Source organism: Pelophylax lessonae, assembly GCF_965119305.1.
Source record: "Pelophylax lessonae genome assembly, chromosome: 3".
Taxonomy (NCBI): Eukaryota; Metazoa; Chordata; class Amphibia; order Anura; family Ranidae; genus Pelophylax; species Pelophylax lessonae.
The window spans coordinates 395,008,271-395,028,715 of NC_138770.1; the positions used below are offsets into that span (position 1 = coordinate 395,008,271).

A 20,445-nucleotide genomic window follows, 5' to 3' on the forward strand; every position below is an offset into this window, starting at 1 on the left:
GAATATATTAAACTGGACTGTATTACATTATAGCGGTCAATGAAAGCTTAAAGTGTGGGGACAAATTTGTGCAGATTTGAATGAGAGAGTTGTACAGGAAGTTCATCACCATAGGAATCACAAAATGGCGGCATTCCACTTCCGGTTCCTCTAAGGTGTCAGCAATAATGTAATTTGTTACCTTATAAATATAGTGCGTATCCGGAGCGGACTTGCTTTTGATAACGCTCTGTGTGCGGAGCGAAACGCGTCAAGCCGTTCATCCGAGTACGTACTACGCCCGACTACATCCACCTTCCGACATACGGGGACACGGGGAGTGAGTACAGCCGTTTGGATTGGCAACCCGTGGGATGTTTTTTTTAGGCGTTTTAACCTTTGCCATATTGTAAGTGTATCTTGTATTGTGTGCATCGAATAAAGTGGTTACATACTTCACGATGCCAGCATCTCTTTCCATTTTTTTGAGCAATACCTGGATGATATGATCTACAGGAAAGCTGATTGAGTTGATGGTCCAATAAGGCTCGTCCTATCTAAGGATATTCTGAAAGCGGTGTATTATTTGGCTTCTGGTGAGTAGGGGTCCAGGAGGGGAGCACCTACCCATGTAGAGAGAGCACCGGCACTTGTTTTACGAGCACGCAGCACTTTGGACTCATGTTTTGCACAAAGACTGTCACTATTTAAGCACGTCTTTTATTGAAAGACTTTATTCACATTTATTATTTTCACGTGTATAAAATTTGTATTTATTGAATTTTTATATTGATTGATATATATTGATTGGGATTTATGATAGAGGAATGTGTATTTCAAGTTGAGCACTAGCACTTTACACAGATTATTTATACACTATATTTATTGAGATCTATTTATGAGTTTGCTTTGTTAGCAGCGCAGGTATACTTTTGCACTATAGACTAAGGACATTGATTACTGGAACCATGTCCTGTGGTCTGATGAGACCAAGATAAACTCATTTGGTTCAGATGGTGTCAAGCGTGTGTGGCGGAAACCAGGTGAGCAGTACAAAGACAAGTGTGTCTTGTCTATAGTCAAGCATGGTGATGGTAGTGTCATGGTCAGGGGGTGCATTGGTGCTGCTGGCACTGGGGAGCTACAGTTCATTGTTGGCATCCATGGTTCCCTCATGTACTGTGATATACTGAAGCAGAGCATGATCCCCTCCCTTCGGAGACTGGGCCGCACGGCAGTATTCCAATAACAACCTCAAACACACCTCCAAGACTACCACTGCCTTGCTAAAGAAACTGAGGGTAAAGGTGATGGACTGGCCAAGCATGTCTCCAGAACTAAACCCTATTGAGCATCTGTGGGGCCTCCTCAAACGGAAGGCGGAGGAGCGCAAGGTCTCCAACATCCACCAGCTCCGTGATGTTGTCATGGAGGAGTGGAAGCGGACTCCAGTGGCCACCCGTGAAGCTCTGGTGAACTCCATGCCCAAGAGGGTTAAGGCAGTGCTCGAAAATAATGGTGGCCACACACTATTGACACTTTGGGCCCAATTTGGGCATTTTTCACTTCTTCATACTCAGGGGTGTATTCACTTTTGTTGCCTGCGGTTTAGACATTAATGGCTGTGTATTGAGTTATTTTGAGGGGACAGCAAATTAACACTGTTATACAAGCTGTACACCCACTACTTTACATTGTAGCAAAGTGTCATTTATTCAGTGTTGTCACATGAAAAGATATAATAAAATATTTACAAAAATGTGAGGGGTGTACTCACTTTTGAAAGATAGTATATCAGGTGATCTAGGTCAGTTTTCAGATTGAACCTATAGGTTACAGATCTTGAAGTTGTCACTCTGATTTATTCTTCACTAGTAAACCACTGACCTGGAATAAGTATGTGTATATGAGGTGTCTCAACAGTAATGCCTAGTACACACAATGAGAACATCGGACTAATGACTGTCTGTTTTTTCTTGCATGCTGGTCTCCTATCGAAAACCAATACAATACTGAAGTTACGAAAATTCTCTTACCACAGAATACAACTTTGAAAGTGATGTACTGTATTGTAATGTATTCTTTTGTTTCCGAGCATGCGTGGTCTTTCGTACAAACATTTATACTAATTACACCATCATCGTTCCTTCTATTGTTGAACAAGAAAAATGTTTTGTATTTGTCCCTTCGGATAATTTTGCATGAACTGTTGTGATCTGCTCTCGAACGCTGTGTACTAGTGGTCTGATTATCCGATGATCACTCCGGAAGCGTTGTTTTTCATCCGTTTTTTTTCGTCGTGTGTACTAGGCATAACTCTGAAGGTAGTGAAACAAAGAATAAGATGACATCCTCAAAGGATGCAACATCAAAAACCAATTCCCCTTATGAAGTAACTTCAGCTAGTGTGGGGAAAGGGTTGGACTCTCTTACGATTTTATTGCAGTGTCCTTTTTGTCTATTGGCCATACAAGATGTAAGTCATTGACAGAAAGAAAATACAGCAGAAGTCCTAACCCTTCCTGCTCTGTTCAAGAAAATAAAACATGTTTAAATGTGAATAATTAAAGGTATTATAATGTAGGTCCTTACATTACCACTTGCTGAATTTAAACATGGCCCCTAGAGTCTCTTCTAATATGTTTACATACCCTAAAAGCCAAAGAGGATATTTTGTCAGAGGATATGAATGTGTAGTACATTTGCCTTTATTCAAATGGATGTAATAATGTCTTTCAGTGGTAACTGAATTGTGTAACAAAGAGAGAAACTATAATATTTATTGGAAAAAGAATGCAAGATCTTAACCACTTGCTGACCAGGCCTTTTCTTGAACTTTTTGTTTACAAGTTTAAATTAGTATTTTTTGCTAGAAAATTACTTAGAAAGTGGAACTCCACCCAAAAGGGGAAGTTCCGCTTAATGGACTCGTTCCCCGCAAGCGGCAAGAGGGGCACCTTTTTCTGCTGCCTCTAAAACTGATCTCGTGGCGAATCCGCAGCTGGGACTACTTTTATCTGAAAGAGAATCGCCCACAGTATAAAACAATGCCAGGGTTATGGCAGCTAGCTGCTGCCGTAACAACGGTATTTAACGTCAAAATAATGACGTAAATGTTCTGTGGGCGGTCAGCAAGGGGTTACGTTTGTTAAAAATATGAGAGAGAATGCATAAATATTCATCAAAGTATAGTAATCTGTCAACCACTAAGATTTGTCTTTGTTTGGTATCTATAAGTAAACCAACAAAGTAGTGTAATGTAGCTACTCTTTTATTGAATAAACCTGATATTGTCTAAAAGAAATATTGAAAGGTTAAAACAAGTTTAATAGTAAGGAAAATGTAATTCTGTAATAATTTGGTTGCTATGGACTTTTTGTTATTTTTCAGATGGGTTTCTACTTGCACCCCTTTTTGTGTTTTCTAGCTATGCCCCTGCTTGCTCATACTGTTAAATGGGAAGCTGAGGCTCATGCATTCCACTACAGGATGCTGGCAAGACTGGGCTGATGCACCAAATTGGAGAAAAGTTGGGCATTTTAGAAAATGTGCATTTTGGGGCTTCCCAGATGCCCACAGGATGGCACCTACTTTGCTGGTCTGGTTTTTAGATATGTGGATACTACATACCTAAATTTAAAGGTTTTATTATTTATTACAGCAAAGATTTCTGAAAACAGAAGGCTCAATACAGATTGCACCTCTGAAGAGGACTCAAGTTCCTTTTCCACAAATAACCCCTCAATGCAACTTCTTCAAAACCTTAATGTTACCCCAGACCGTCGGAGATCTCCAGAGACACCAAGCCTTTTCCACAATAGGTAAAGCCGGTTTGTATACACTTCTCTGTTTAATACATGTTTGTTAAATGGTGGTACTGTGTACTTTGTAATACACTACCTTGCTTTCACTAGAAAAAAGGTACATTTTGCTTCAGCTGTCCATTACGTTTTTTTTTTTTTTCCCCAGCATTTTTCTTATGCTTCTCTGTTATTTAAAGTGTTTATAAAGGGTATTTTTTTCCTAAAATAGATTCTACTTACCTGTTCTGTGCAATGATGTTGCACAGATCGGTCCCTTACCTCCCCTTCTGGGGTCCCCCGCAGGCACTCTCTTCTCCTCCTCTTATGCAAGTTCCCCTATAGCAGTGATGGCGAACCTTGGCACCCCAGATGTTTTGGAACTCCATTTCCCATGATGCTCAACAACACTTCAGAGTGCATGAGCATCATGGGAAATGTAGTTCCAAAACATCTGGGGTGCCAAGGTTTGCCATCACTGCCCTATAGCAAGCCAGCTGCTATTGGGACACTCACGTGGGCACATTACCAAGCCGGGTTGTGTGCATCCATAGACACACACAGCACAGCTCGGTCCTGCATTGTCCTCAGGATTTGATTGACAGCAGCAGGAACCAATGGCTTCCTCTGTTTCGTGTGAGAAGAGAAATAGGGGAGAGTGCCGCTGCAAGCAGACACTGCGCTGGATCAAAAGAGGACTTGGGTAAATGTTAGTGAGGTGGAGGGGAGATACAGCTACCGGAGCATTTTTGTTTACTTTCGTGTAGAGAATGTATTAAGGCAAGAAATGTCTTGAATTTAGAACCACTTTATTTTACATTGCTTTTGCCCAGCTGTCTTCATCCTCTGTTCTCCCCCAGCGGTGCTGACATTTTCACTGCAAAGCAGGGATGAGAAACTTAGTGATCAGTTAGTAAAAGCAGTGCACTTTACACACATTACACATAGGCACATATTTAACCCCTTGATCGCCCTAGATGTTAACCCCTTCTTAGCCAGTGTCATTAGTACACTGACAGTGTATAGTATTATCACTGAGCATTGTATTATTGTCTTTGGTGAGGTCAGTGGCAAGTTAGTCAGTTAGTGTTAGATTGACCGCTGCACTATCGCAGTTCTGTTAAGTTGTTGTTTGCCACCATTAGTAGTATAAAAAAAAAAAAATTCCAATATAAAAACCATAGTTTGTAGGCGCTGTAACTTTCATGCAAACTATTCAATAAACAGTTATTGGGAAAGATGTAGCAGAATACATTTTGGCCAAAATGAATGAAGACATTTTTTTTTTTTTAATTTTCTTACTGGATATATTTTATAGCAGAAAGCAAAAAATATTGTAAAAAATAGTTTTTTTTTTTTTTCAAAATTTTCGGTCTTTTTCCCTTTATATCTCAAAAAATAAAAAAAACCCAGTGGTGATCAAATACCACCAAAAGAAAGCTCTAATTGTGTGAAAACAATGATATAAATTTAGTTGACCATGACCATGCAATCGGCAATTAAAGTAGCGCAGTGCTGAATGGCAAAAAAGGGCCTGATCATGAACGGGGTAATATCTTCCAGAGCTGAAGTGGTTAAAAAGGGCATACATATAAGTGATAACTCAATCATTTTACTCCTTGACATGACACTGATTCAGCTTTATCTTGAAAATGCAATTCAGTTTTTTCCACCGGTCATCAGGAAAGATGTTGCTTAATTAGGCCCCTTTCACATGAGGCAGATCTGTTTTGATGGACTCTGCTTGCTCAATGGGGATCAGCGGATGACTGGTCCATCTCTGCTCACTGTGCAGAGACGGACCTGTCTGAGTCCCACTCTCCTCTATGGGGAGATGAAAAAAACAGCATGTCCTTATTCATTTGATCATATTCAATCCTACCCGTTGGACGCATGGCGCACGTCTGTGCCATACGTCTGTTTTCAGCGGATCTTGTTTGATTGGATGCCAGGCGGGTGTCTTCAGACACGTCTGCTGACATCCACCTCCCCATAAGGGTCAATGGGTGGCCTGATCGGGTCCATCTGAAAAACAGACAGGCGGACCCGATCATGTTAAAGGAGTCTTCGAGTTCAGCAAAGGGCAACAAATATGATATGGGGGATAGAGGACCTCTGCTATGAGGATTGATTATATAGATTAGTTATTCACTCTGGAGAAGAGGTACTTAAGAGGGGATGTGATTACAGCATAGAAATATGTATATCTAAGGTGACTCCAGTAACTGTAAAAAAAAAAATGTACACGAAGGTCCCTAAGGAGGACACGGAGCCACGATTTAAAGTAAGGAGATTTGCAGAAAGGGTTCTTTATTATTAGGACGCATGCACACTGCAGCTCAAAAAAAAGCTGCTTTTACAGGCATTTGGGCTTTTATTTTAGCTTGAAGAAGCTTTTACTTTTTTTGGGCTCTTTTGCACATTTTTATTGAGCTTCTTTGAGCTTTTTTTGAGCATAAGCGTTTTATATCACTTACCCACTCCTTAGCTAATTTTTCCTAATTTTTTTATTTTTTGTGTGTGTGTGTTTTAAGCTTCTTTAAACTTTTTTATGCTTTTTTGCAAGTTTTTGGGCACTTAGGCGTCTTTTCTGCTCAAAATCTCCTCTCAAACCCGCATGTTTGGTGGGGTGGGGGTTTCTGCCTTATTTTTTTATTTTTTATTTTTTGCAGCTCATACAGGCTTTTGAGCTTTTCCGAGCTCTCATTTTTTCCTCCCTGGAAACTACCCTCTATGGTAGCCAATGTGTCCATACACACTATGGCTTTTTCAGAAGTTTACAGGCATATGCTCTTAGGCTACATTCACACCTGAGCGTAGCGTTTTTCGCGCGTTTTTTTACCGCGTTTTACAGGCGTTTTTTGATTGAATAGATACCAATGGAAAACGCCTGTAATCTGCCCAAAAAGAAGCTCATGTACTTTTTTGAGCGTTGGGCGTTTTGTAAACAGCGTCAAAACACTCAGATGTGAACAGGGGCCATTGAAATGAATAGGATTTGTCTTGTTGGGCGTTTTGAGAGCTGATCCTAGAGCAGAAAAACTCCCCAAAAACGCCTAGATGTGAACGAAGCCTTAAAGGCAGAAAACCCCCCCCACCAAACTCGTGTTTTTGAGAGATGCTTTCGAGAAAGAAATGCCTAAGTGCCCAAAAACGCATGAAAATGCTCAAAGAAGCTTGAAAAACACAAAAAAAAAAAATAGGAAAAATTCGCTAAGGAGAGGGTTTGTGATAAAAAAAATGCTTATGCTCAAAGGAGCTCGAAGAAGCTCAATAAAAACGTGCAGAAGAGCCCAAAAAATACAAGCTTCTTCAAGCTAGAAAAAAAGCTGAAATGACTGTAAAAGAAGATTTTTTTTTTTTTTTGAGCTGCAGTGTGCATGAGCCCTTAGAGTAGTAAAATGGTGAACTCTCTCCACCAGGAACAGGAACTAGTTGAGAGTGCCAACAACTTAAATTCTTTTAGGACACTTAGCATAAAAATAACTTTACTACGCCTATGGGCAGTCCCAGGAGGTATACTCCCCCTCTCTGCTATAGGTACTCAGTTATTTTTCTAACTAGTCAGGAGTAATGATGAGCTGAATAATCTAGATCCAGTGGTCACCCCAGTCTGGCCAGCGAGCCTGCACAGACCTAAGCTCCGCACTAGGTCGGCCGCGACATAACCCATCCAGACGGGGGCTGGCCTGCGAGTTAAATGCCTTGCGAGGTCGCATACGACTGTGTCTCGGCCTGTTTCGCAGCATTCCTCCTGGCCGACAGCCCCTCCCCCCAATTTCAATCGCATGGAGGTTCTGTCTAGAGCGATGCCCGCCTTGTTCCTGGCATGGTGAGTTACCATTTCCCCCCAGAGGGACCTCCCTGGGACGGTCAGACCCCTGGGTTCCCCTCCTTCCTGTTAGACCACCCCTTGAGTCTGATGGTCCTGTGGGTCATCTATCCCCCCTCTCTGCCCCCCTATCCCCCCTCCCACCTATACTGTGGTTGTATGGTGGTCTGGCTACCTCCTGGGGCAGGGTGCTGTACTGGCAATGGGGGTGGGGGAGGGAATGCACCTGGTTGACCAGCTATGGTAGGGCCTTTACCTGGTGGGGGGCTCCTGCCATGCCCTCCCTACTTGCTTTGTGGCTTGCCTGGGCGCAGGGATCCCTCCTGGGTCCCTGGGAGCCTTGTAAGGCCACACGGGGACGCCATTTTCTGTATAGGCTGGCGGCCATGTTTGTGTAGCCTCGGTGGCCATTTTGCGTTAGTCCGCCATTGAATTGAATAGCGGCCATTGCTGTGGAGACTTCTTGGCATCCATTTCATTTGTGGGAGCTCCTCCTCATCCCCTGGTGCTGACTTCTGAGTCTCTTTCCTTCCTGGATGCCTCACATGGAGTGCTTTGATCCTGGTGCTGCCTGTGACAGTCTGGTGGGGTCCTCTCCCTCCCTCTCTCTGCTGCAGGATCGGGGGTGCTCTGTGGCTGGCGACCGGGTGGTGTTACCAGCGCGGTGGGGGTGTCCCTTAGCAGTGTCTTTTTGCACTTTTGTGGGGTACACTTATTCCTCATGGAGTTTTTGGAGCATATTTCCCCATCTGACCCCCTCTCAAAGCCTGTGGGGCCCTCCGGGTCCCAACCATCCATTGATGTACTGACGGCAGTCCTGGAGTCTTTTGTATCCTGGTTGGAGGTAGCTCTTGGACGGCGGGGTAGTAAAAAGCGCCCCCTGCTTCATCTGTCTCCTCAGATTCGGAATCTGATCTGACCCCCGCAGACGGGGCTCGCTCTGAGGGGTCTGTGGCCTCGCGCCCTGAGTTTTCAGATAGTGAGGATGATTCCTCCACTCCTGTAGCAGCGCATGAAAAAGCGCTGGTGAATGCACTGATTGGGTCTGTGCATAAGACTTTAAAAATGGAGGCACCGGTTCCCTTTAGCACTCACAAGCTGTGCTAGAGCAGCAAAGGTGTTTCCGTTTCTCTCCTATTTTGACAGATTTGTCGCAAAAGAGTGGGAACATCCAAAAGGTCCCTTTGTGGTCCCTAAGTGATTCGCAATGAGGTACCCATTTAAAGAGTCCCTCCTGAAGAAGTGGACTGTTCCACTGGTGGTGGATCCCCCGGTTTCCAGGTTGATTAAGGTAATCCTGATTCTGGTAGAAGAATCGGCGGCTTTTAAGGATCCAGCTGACAGAAAGGCAGAGGCTGTGGCCCGCAGTATGTTCACTGTGGCCGGCTCAGCACTCAGACCAGTCTTCACCATTGCCCTGGTGTCACAAACTCTGACCGAGTGGGCTAAGCTTTTACGCTTTGACTTGGAGGGTGAGCAGCTCCCCCCTGCCTTTGTGGAGCTGGCGGACCAGTTGGTTCAGGGGCTGCAGTTTATTTGTGATGCCTCTTTGGATGTGGCTCCACTGATTTCTAGACTGTCTGTTTCGGGTGTGGTCCTTAGGCATGTTTTGTGGCTCAAATGTTGGTTTGCAGACCTGACCTCTAAAAAAGCCTTAATTGATCTTCCTTTTTAAGGTTTGGAGCTACCCAGGATGACATTGGGGGGATCCAAGCGAACTTGGTCTGGCGAGTCCAAAGCGGGGTTCTCCAGATCCGCAGACAAGGCTCCTTCTGCAGGAAGGTGTGCCCTCACCCATGCCTCAGGTTGGGGGATGTCTTTGCCGGTTTCCGGACCCGTGGACCTCCTTGGTGCAAGACCAGTGGGTCCACGAATTGATATGGTCCGACCACCAGATGGAGTTTCGTTCTTATCCTATGGAGAGGTTCTTTCCTTCCAATGTGCGTCTGTCCCTGGACCAATTACGAGCCCTCTTCGGGGTGGTGCAAGACCTGTTACTTCAAGGGGTAAATGTTTCGGTTCCAACTCTACAACGTTTTTCAGGGGTTTTTATTCAAACCTGTTCATGGTCCCAAACTGCTTTGTGCGGGTACAGAAGTTCAGAATCGAGTCTGTTCACACTGTGGTGGCATCCATGCATCAGGGGGATTTCCTTGCCTCTATCAACATCAAGGACACTTACTTACACATTCCAATATGTGTCTGTCACCACGCTTACTCCGCTTTGCCGTGGGAGAGGAGCATTATCAGTTTATGGCATTACCCTTTGGTCTCGCCTCTGCTCCTCGGGTCTTCACAAAGGTGTTGGCTCCGGTGCTGGTGTTGTTACGTCAGTGGGGAATTGCAGTGCTGGGCTACCTGGACGACCTTCTCATGTGAGCAGGGTCTCCTACTGCTCTGTTGGACAACGTGGACATCGCTATATAGACTCTGAGGGAGATTGGCTGGCTTCTGAATTTTCAGAATTCTGCTCTGGTCCTTCCACGAAACTGGACTATCAGAGTCTGAATCTGGCCTCCCCTCAAGCCAGAATGTTTCTGCCTATAGACAAACTCCAGAAGTTGCATGCAGCAATTAATCTCTTGATGTCCAGCAGGTGGTCGTCCCTCCAAACTTGCATGAGGGTGGTAGGCGTAATGGTTTCTGTATTTGAGGCGGTCCTGTTTGCACAGTTCCATACAAGGTTCCCTGTAAAGGGAAATCTTGGCCAAATGGGACAAGTGTCCGAAGTCTTGGGACAATCCGATCCGGCTGACCTGAAAAACAAAAAGGTCTCTGATCTGGTGGCTTCACTCTCCAGCTCTTAGCCAGTGCAAATATTTTCTCCACCTGTATTGGATAGTGGTCACAACGGATGCCAGTCTGTCCGGGTGGAGAGGTGTCCTGTGTCGGCACTCCGCTCAGGGAGTTTGGACACTGGAAGAGTCCAGACTCCTGATCAATGTCCTGGAACTCCGAACTGTTCCTGAATCACTGGACAAATTGCCTTCAGGGGTGTCCGGTGCAAATCCAAATGGCCGTGGCTTATGTCGAACACTAGGGTGGAAAAAGAAGTGCATTGGCAGCTCTGGAGGTAGGCAGCATGCTTCGGGGGCAGAACATTTTGTTCCGGCCCTCTCAGCTGTACACATTCCAGGGGTGAAAATCTGGCAGGCGGATTATCTGTCGGCAGGCGTTGAACCAAGGGGAGGGGTCCCTTCATCCAGGGGTGTTTCATCAGCTGTGTCTCCGTTGGGGCACCCCATAGGTGGAACTGTTGGTGCCTCGGCAACAACAGGAAGGTGCACAGGTTTGTGTCACGGTCACCGGTTCTGCTAGCAGATGCCACAGGCTCGCTGATGGCCCTCGAGGGTCAAATATCGTCTGATTTACGCTTTCCCTCCTCTCAAGCTTTTGCCGAGACTCTTGCGCAGGATCCAGGCAGAAGGAATTCTGGTCATTCTAGTGGCCCCGGAGTGGCCTCGCCGGTCTTGGTACACTGACCTGGTGCGCTTGGTCGCCGATGCCCCTTGGAGACTACCTTCCAGGGAGGATATGCTGTCCCTAGGGCCAGTCTTCCATCCTGCTTTTACAGTAGCTGGCTTTGATGGCTTGGCTGTTGAAAGCCAGGTGCTGAAGGATAGAGGTTTGTCTGGGTCTGTGTTTCCCACACTACTTTCAGTGGCTTGGGTCTTGATCTTCCTTCAATGGGGGGTTGAGCAGAAATTGGCCTCGAGTACCATTAGGGTCAGGTGTCGGCCTTGGCATTACACCTTCAATGACCCTTGGCCAAGCACTCCCTGGTGCGTATATTTTTTAGGGGGGTTCGATATTTGACTCCACCGGTGCGGTCCCCACTACTGCCTTGGGATCTCAACTTGGTGCTTTCAGCTCTACAGAAACCTCCCTTTGAAAACATTCGGGAGATTCCCCTGCTTATGCTATCCCAGAAGGTGGCCTTTTTGATTGCCACCTCTGCGCGCAGGGTGTCGGAATTGGCAGCAACGTCTTATCATTCCCCTTATTTGGTGGCCACAAAGATAAGGTGGTTCTTCGCCCCCCTGTCCGTCGTTCCTTCCATAGGTGGTCTCTGATTTCCATCTGAATGGGTACATTTTGCTGCCTTCCCTGTGTCCCAAGCCAAAACATCCTAAGGAAATTGCGTTGTATTCCCTGGATGTAGTTCGGGCTACTCGGGTGTACCTGGCATCTATGGAGTCTTTTAGAAAGTCAGACTCACTATTTGTGCTAACAGATGGGCCTCGAAAAGGACTATCCGCTTCTTCTGCGACCATTTCTAGATGGATCAGACAGACGGTGACTCAGGCCTATTCGATTAAGGGTCCAGTTCCTCCTTTCCCTGTGAAGGCCCACTCTACGCGGGCGCTCAGTGCTTCTTGGGCCTTTTGTCATCAGTCGTCCATAATACAAGTGGGCAAGTCGGCTACTTAGTCGTCAGTGCAGACTTTCACAAAATTTGTGAAAAAAAAAAAAAGTGGATGTGTTGGCATCTGTGGATGCCTTTTTTAGCCACAAGGTTTTGCAGGCTGCTGTTTAGGGAGCTTGTTCCCTCTTTGAGGGTGTAATATTTTTCAGGTGGGCACCACTTGTTTTGAATGAGCTCCTGTTACCTGGTTGGCTACGGTTTAGCTTTGGGAATTTTTTCTTGCTGTTCCCACCCCTCAGGTTTGGCACTGCTTTGAGGTGTCCCAATGGTCAAGAAGATCAGAAGATGTGTCCGTCAATGAACGAAAGAGAAAATTGGATTTTTCACTTACAGTAAAATCAATTTCTCTAATGTTCATTGACGGACACAGCACCCATCCCTCTATGGAGTTGTATTACTTCTGACACTGCTTGTAACAAAACTGAGTACCTAATAGCAGAGAAGGGGAGTATACCTCCTGGGATTGCCCATAGGCGTAGGCAAGTTCTTTTTCTGCCTAGCGTCCTACTCCTATAGGGGGCAGTATAACCCAATGGTAAAGAAGATCAGGAGCTGTGTCGGTCAATGATCATCAGAGAAATGTATTTTACGGTAAGTCAAAAATACCATTTTTATTTGGAGTTTTGCATACTTTGTGTATTGAAAAACATTTTTTTTTCGCCAACACTTTCACTAACCTAGATGACCAAACATTTTTGTGTAACTTTTTTTTTTTTTTTTTCCATAGTAAGAGTAGTTATAAAGGATGTCATGTGCACTATATGTGCATGTGGTTTCCCCACAATAAAACTTAATATATCCCTACTTTGTAGCTGTTGACAATAAAATCACTAAATGCTTTATCAGTATGCAGTGTAACTAATAAATACATACAGTTTGTAAAAAACAATTACAAAAATCACCACTTTATAAAAAAAAGGAAATTAAATGATTTAGATTGATTACATTACCATTTTTGTAGATGTATTTCAAGTTCCTTCAATATATAGAAAATATATTTCTTATATCTAGAGAGAAGTGAAGTCACACCCATAATAGTAGATTTTATTTGGATAGCTGGGAGAGTTACTTTTACTCAGGTTTGGGAAAGAGGGGAATGTATTACATGATTAGGTGTGAAATTGTTATGTACTGAAAATTGTTTAGGCTAGGTTCTCACTAATGTGGTGTGGAGAATGCCACGATCCGTGTGCGTTCCCCGCACCACATTTAAATCGCACTGCTCTTGCGATCTGCAGCGAGTGTAAGTGCAATCTTCACGACACCCCAAATGCAGGTTGCATGTGTTTGCCGTCACCGTATTGCATTGTATAAAATGACAATGCGATCCTGTTGCAGTGCGGTACAAAATTGCTGCATCTTTGGCGCTATGCGGTGCCATTTGAGCCCATTCAAAATGAATGAGCTCAAATCAAACCGCACTGAATCGCATGTGAATTGAACAGGAACGTGGTTCGTTTCCTGTGCAATTCACATGTGGTTTATAGTATGAATCTGAATCAAGGCTTAAAGTGAATTAGATGCCAGGTTTTAAGGACTAAGACTCTATGAAAACAAAATGTGCATTATGGCATACCTTCTTCCCATAATTGGTATTTAAAGATAAATCTGCCAGTATCTGGTAAAATTTAAGGCAAAACGATAATACATTAAATAACATTAGAGAGGTGATAGTAATTTAACATTAAAAAAACATTAGGGGAATTGAGCAGGTTAATATTTCCCCAGCCTTAACATTATCAACTGGCAAGACAGACCTCTAGTGGCAAAATGCATTAAGTTTTCCCTTGAAAAATTATTCATACTTCGAAATCTTAATCTACTCTTATTTATCACATAATATAATTATAGAGATACAGTATTTGTTACTTTTTGTCCAGATTGGTAGGCCAACAGGCTTAGCTAGTCTTGACAGAACTAGTTAATTAAAGTTGTATTGTAATGCAACTGACACAACTATCCTAACAATATGTCATATGCCAAAATTTTCAAATTTTTTTTTTTCAAATATGATTTTATTGTAAAGGTTGAACCAGATAAACAGTACAGTACAGTGTAATATAACCAATAACATGTAAATCACCGAGGCAAGCAACAAGTAAGTAGGAAGAAAGCACGCACATACGTGCTGTTAGTGCAAAGGTCAGGACAAATACGGAAGCATCAACAGAGGAAAACAAGTGCGTCATATAAGCATAGACAAATACAAATAATCAAGTTTCCGGGGCACTAGGCCCATGTGGAGGTATGCAAGGTTGTTGTGCGCCAGTACCAAATAAGTGATAGTGACCAATGCAGACTCATCGTCTGCGCAGCACAGTTCCAGTTCAAGGTTTAGGAAGTAAGGCTAAGACAGCATTAGAGAGATAAAAGGGAGAGCAGGAAAGAGAAAGAGGAGGACAGACAGAGTGGGGGACAAACACACATCGACAGGGGGGGGCAAGGGGATGGGGGGGAGGGGGGGAAGGAAGGGGAAAGAGGGGGAGGTGGGGGGGGGGGACCGCTCCGCACCGGATCCCGGGGACCACTCCCTCCGAGGATGACTTTCTCGGCCAGATTCAGGAGCCCAACAGAGAAGTTCCCCGTTCTGACAGGACGAAAACCCTCCAGTATCCCCATACCTTCTCATACTTCTCACGCTGGTGGAGCGCCGTGAGGGTCAAATCTTCCAGTCTGTTCACCTCGACCAGCCTCCGCATGCAGTCCCTGATGGTGGGCGATCGGGAGGTCTTCCAGTACTGCGGGATGCAGGATTTAGCCGCACAGAGGACATGGGGCACAATAGAAAGTTTATATTTCCTCAGAGGGATGCTGGTGCGTTGTAAGAGGAAAAATTCCGGCGTGTCCGGAATAGTATGTTCGGTCAGATCTCGTAGTAGGGAGCCCACCGCGGTCCAAAAGTCTCGCAGTTTCGGGCAGGACCAGAATACATGAAGCAGGGTACCCCTGTCTTCCTGACAGCGCCAACAGGTATCGGAGGTCCCCGGAAAGATTTTGCTCAGACGGGAAGGGACCCTGTACCACCTGGTGAGTAACTTATAGTTGGACTCCTGCAGTTTGGTACAGGTCGGCGTCTTTAAAGCTATGGTGCAGATGTTGAGCTTCTGCGTCGGTGAGAGAGAAATCTGGAGATCTTGTTCCCATTTGGAAAGGAAAGGAGGGGTGAAATCCTCCGGCGGGGAGATCAAGAGGCGATAAGCCTGAGACAGTGTGTGTGGAAGCATTCCCTCACCCTCACAAAGTTCCTCAAAGGGGGTCAATTCCCTGTTGAAGAGGTCAGGTTCCGGGAGGGAAAGGAGAAAGTGGTGTAATTGCGCAGCCGGCCAAAAGGTAAGGGCAAAGCGCCCCGTCGGGTCTGACAGTTCTGCTATGGAGGGCCAGCCACCTGGACACGTAAAGCGAGACGCCACTCTCTTATCACGGTCAACCAGCGGTTGGAACGTCCGATCTATCAGGCCCGGAGAGAACGCCGGATTCCCCAAAATCGGAAACAGCGGGGAAGTTGCAGAAGAAATAGCAGGGTTAAGGATTACCGGGGACAACACAGAGAGGGTAACCCCAATCGTAGGGTGGGATACCAGAGCAGGTGGCCAGTGCCCCTTACACCAGGGGGCGCCCCCTAGGGGTATCGTAGATTGCGCCAATTCCAGGCCAACCCACAACTTGTATGCGGAGTGCCTGCGCCAGTCGAGAAGGCGACCGAGGTGCGTCGCCAAGTAATATTTGTGCACATCCGGCAGGGCCAGGCCGCCACAGTGCTTGGGTAACGTCAAAAGTGCCCGGGACAAGCGTGGGGCACCCGTGGCCCAGATGAACCGTACAAAGAGAGAGTGCAGCTGTTTAAAAAAGGCAGACGGAAGTTTGATTGGGAGAGCCTGAAGCAGGTACAAAACCTTAGGGAGGACCGTCATCTTCAGCAGGTTGCACCTCCCCAACCAGGAGTGAAGGCCGGTTGACCAGGCCTCAAGGAGGCGGCGGACCGTGACGAGCAGTGGGGCGAAGTTGAGCTCGTAAAGCTGTGAGATAATCGGCGCTAAGCGGGTGCCCAAGTACGTAAGCGCCCCTTTGGTCCAGCGGAAAGGCAGCGAGGAAGAAATGGTGGCCATTAAGGTCGGGGGGATAGCGACCCCCATCGCCTCTGACTTACCGAAGTTGATCTTCAGGTTAGCATGTGTACCGTATAGCGTCAACTCCTTGAGAAGGTTAGGCGCAGAGACGACAGGGTTGGTCAAGGAAAACATCATGTCGTCCGCGTATGCAGAGACCTTACATTCAAAGTCCCCAACGGTAAGTCCGGTGATGTCCGGGTTCGCCCTCACCCTACACAGAAAAGGCTCTAGGGAGAGGGCGAAGAGAAGGGGGGAGAGAGGGCAGCCCTGGCGAGTGCCATTGGAGATCGAGAAGGAGTCTGAGAGGACTCCATTGCACTTCACCTGCGCAGTCGGGTTCGAGTAGAGATGTCCAATCCAGGACAGCATGGTGGCACCGAGGCCCACAGTACGCAAGGTGGACGTCATAAACCTCCAGCTGACCCGGTCGAAGGCCTTTTCGGCATCCGTGTTCAGGAAAACGCAAGGGGTATTAGTGGACCGGGCAACATGAATGAGGTTGAGGACCTTGGTCGTGTTATCACGAGCTTCCCTGGATGGTATAAAGCCGACCTGGTCCAAATGGACTAAACGGGACATGTAAGGTCCAAGTCGATTCACCAAGATTTTAGTGAACACTTTCAGGTCCACATTTAATAATGAAATCGGGCGATAACTGGCGCAGGCTGAGGGGTCCTTCCCTTCCTTCGGGATGAGGGAGATGTGTAGCCTAAGGGAATCCCTCGGGAAGGCAGACTCCCCAGATCCTAGAAGGTTGAGCCACTTCACCCAGTGAGGGCCGAGGGTGGGTAGGAAAGTGGTGAAGTAGGGGAGTGTGAAGCCGTCAGGCCCTGGGGCCTTACCCGCCTTACAGGAGCCTAGAGCGCCCTGCAACTCCAGCAGCGTGATCGGGGATTCCAGCGACTCAGTCTTCTGCCGCGAGGGAGGGCAAGTGCGCTGAGGTGATATATTCCTCTAGATGAGATGCGGGGGACACTGAGGGAGGGAGGTTGTATAAGGTGGAGAAAAAGTCGCGAAAGGTCGCGGCGATCTGTTTGGGGAGGGTAACCCGCTGCCCCGACGGGGACAGAACGTGTGGGACGTAGTTAGCCAACCTCTGCGTCCGAATGGAGGACGCCAGCAGCCGGCCACATTTGTCGCCAGAAAGATAGAACTTCTGACGAGCCCTCTGCAAGTCAGCCTTAGCCTTCATAAAGAGGATGTCCTGAAACTTTTGGCGGAGTGCAATCAATTCCAGTTCCAATTCTCTCGAAAAGGAACGCTTATGTCTAATTTCCAGGGCATGGATCTCGTCCAACAGTCTCTCCAGTAGCTGCTGGCGCTGTTTCTTGAGACGGGAGCCGTGCTTAATAAAAAGTCCCCGCACCACTGTCTTGTGGGCCTCCCATATCATGCCTGCGTCACAGTCGTCCGGGACATTTACCCGAAAGAACTCGGAAAGCTCGCGTTGAATCTCCGCTTGTACGTCTGCGTTCTGGAGGAGCGAGTCGCTCAGACGCCACACCCTGGACCCCAGCTCCGATCCCTCAGTCAGGGAGTAGGTCAGGGAGACGGGCGCGTGATCTGAAAAGGTGATGGATCCTATCGAGGTGGACCGCACCGCGTTTAGTTGTCGGTGTGGTACCAAGAAATAATCGATACGGGAGTATGTCTGATGGGGTGGGGAATAGAACGAGTAGTCCCGTTCCCCCCCATGCTGGAGTCTCCAGACATCCACCAGCTGTGCACCATGGAGGGCTTGCAAAAACCTCTTCCGGTGTCCGTGGGGAATCGAGGACGTCCCCGAGGAGGTATCCACATCGGGCACTAGTGGCAGGTTGAGGTCTCCCCCTAGAATGAGTTGTCCCTCCTGAAACGCGTTCAATTTCTCCAGAACGCCCACCATGAATGAGGCCTGTCCCTCGTTAGGAGCGTACACGCACGCGAAGGTGAGGCGAGCCGGGCCCAGAGTCCCTTTCAAAAACAGATAACGGCCCGCAGGGTCCACCAGCGTTCCTTCACAATGCCAGGGAGCTTTAGCAGAGAGGAGGATCGAGACTCCCTTAGATTTCGCCACAGGGTTAGTGGCATGGTATGCAAAGGGGTAGAAACGGTTCTTAAGGAGTGGAAGGCGATCGTCCCGAAAGTGGGTCTCCTGAATGAAAGCTACATCCGCCTTACTGCGGCGAAGTTCATTGAGGAGGACTTTCCGTTTCTCGGGACGTTGAGCCCCTTGGCGTTCAAAGAAACAATATGAATGGCGTCCATGAGCCCGTACGGAGCGGGGGGTATACACAAACAAGGGGAGGGGGGTGAGGAGGGGCAAAGGTCAGGAGTAGACAAGAATGGGAGTAGGAGGGGATAGAGAGAGTGCGAGAGGGAGAAAGAATCAGAGGAGAGGAGGAGATAGCAAAACTAGAGAGCAGAAATTACTGCACGAGCGCCAGGAGGCACGGAGCCCACCAGGCGTCAACCTACTGGGGGTCGGGGGTTGGAGAAGGACAGACCAGGAAATACAAAAAAAAAAACAGGAAAAATGGAACCCGAGTCCGGCTGTCCGGCCCACCCAACACTGTTTACGTGTATAGGAGGGAGAGTAGAGAGTAGGAGGCGAGGGAGACATGATACCATCAGGAGAGAGAGAGACCTATTAGTAAGTATGGTATGTAGGATAGACGTCAGAAACAGAAGTAAGGAAAAGCAGCGTGTCTGGAAGTGGAGGGGGCAGACCGAGGGCCCCTCAGGGCAAGTCTAGTACCCACAGCAGCATCTAAGGCACATAATGAAAACAGGTAGTTTAACCACAGCCATCTGCATCTCCGCTAAGTGGCCCACAAAAGACCAGGGGTCAAAGGACCCCCCCCGCTCTGGGGCATGCGAGGTTCGCAGGAGCGAACAGTGCAATAAACAATAACAATAAGAACATAACGTCCCCGGTAACAGATCCCCATGAGAACAAGTGCAGGTCCCCACAACAGGTCACCCCAATCCCCCTCCCCACCCCACACAACCCACGGGGAGCCCACAGGCGACCCCCCCCAGGCACCCACCCCTGGGACTCCATGTACAGCACTGCGGATGGCAGTGCAGGCTGCAGCAGCAGCGGGTACCCAAAGTGGGGACAATAGAACGGTCCATGACGTCAGTCTTGGCGGTGCCCGGACCTAGCACCCCCCCGCCTCGGACAGTGGGGGCAGCGGGTGAAGTAATTGCCAGTCAGTGGGGGGGCAGCAAGGCCAGTCCATGCAGGCAGGCGAAGCAGGGGCATCTGCGGGGAGGCACAACCCGGACAAAAAAGACCTCGATGTCGGCCTTTGTGGGGAGGGCGCGCAACAGGGCGCGGAGTTCAGAGTCCACCTCCACTTGGGTAGTCGGATGGGAAGGGCTGGGTCCCGGGGCTCCAAAGGCAGCCGGAGTGTCCAACAGGGTTTCCGAGGCAGCGGTGGAAGCCGGCGATGCTGGAGGAGGGCTCGCATCCTGTAGAGGGGGAGAGCGTGCAGCCGCCATGTTGGAGGCGGCGGCGGGAGCCGGTGTAGGAGAAAAGAAGTGCTGAATAGCTCCACGAACCGGGTTCCGGCGGGGTGTATTCGGTGGTCCAGCTGCTCCCCTTGACCTCCTGCGCCTCGCTGATCTCATCCCGGGCGTCAGCAGTGAACGTCGGCCGGGTAAGGGTCGGACAGGCACGGAGCTCGGGGAAAGCACAACCTCAGCCGTCCATGTCCAGACCACGCCCCCCAAAATTTTCAAATTTATCTATAACGCTCTTGCTATCTATTATATGATGAAAAAAAAAAGCACACAGAAAAAGAACAGTTTTAATCATTCCCCACTCTATTCAAAATGAAAAAAAGTTATGACTTTACATTTATTAACCTTTTTTCTTAATCCACTGTGACATACCCACTTTTGCATATTGTACTAGGTGTAGTGGGTGATTTGTTGATACTTGGAAAACAAAATGGCTGCTGAAATCACCTTAATTGTATCTGTTGCTCAAGCATAGTTATTCACTGCAGAAGCCATAAAGACGTGCAGAAGCCATAAAGAGAAACGTGCATGTATTTGGTAATGAGATTTCTGTTGAAGGGGAGAGCTAAAAGTCAAATTGTATGATCCTTACATTAAACACAGTTCATGTGACCAAGGGTCAAAGCTTTTATAAAAGCTACCCACCCTAAAGGGATCCTGGAGCAGCATTTTTTTCTTGGAGAGTAGTATTTTAGCCCTTTTTTAACTTTTGTATTTATAAGGTTGCAGCTAAATTGGCAGGAGTTTTCTTTTTTTTTTTTTTTTAATCTTTTTATTGGTATAAAGAACATA

General features: G+C 47.2%; 1 protein-coding gene across 1 annotated transcript in view; it reads left to right on the forward strand.

The window, feature by feature from the left end:
* Nucleotides 1–20,445, forward strand: part of ARMC2 (armadillo repeat containing 2) — a 189,688-nt gene that overhangs the window by 31,465 nt on the left and 137,778 nt on the right. The window contains exon 4 of the mRNA XM_082250903.1: nt 3,641–3,800. Coding sequence (XP_082107029.1) covers nt 3,641–3,800 — 160 coding nt within the window. The remainder of the gene's footprint in view (nt 1–3,640; nt 3,801–20,445) is intronic.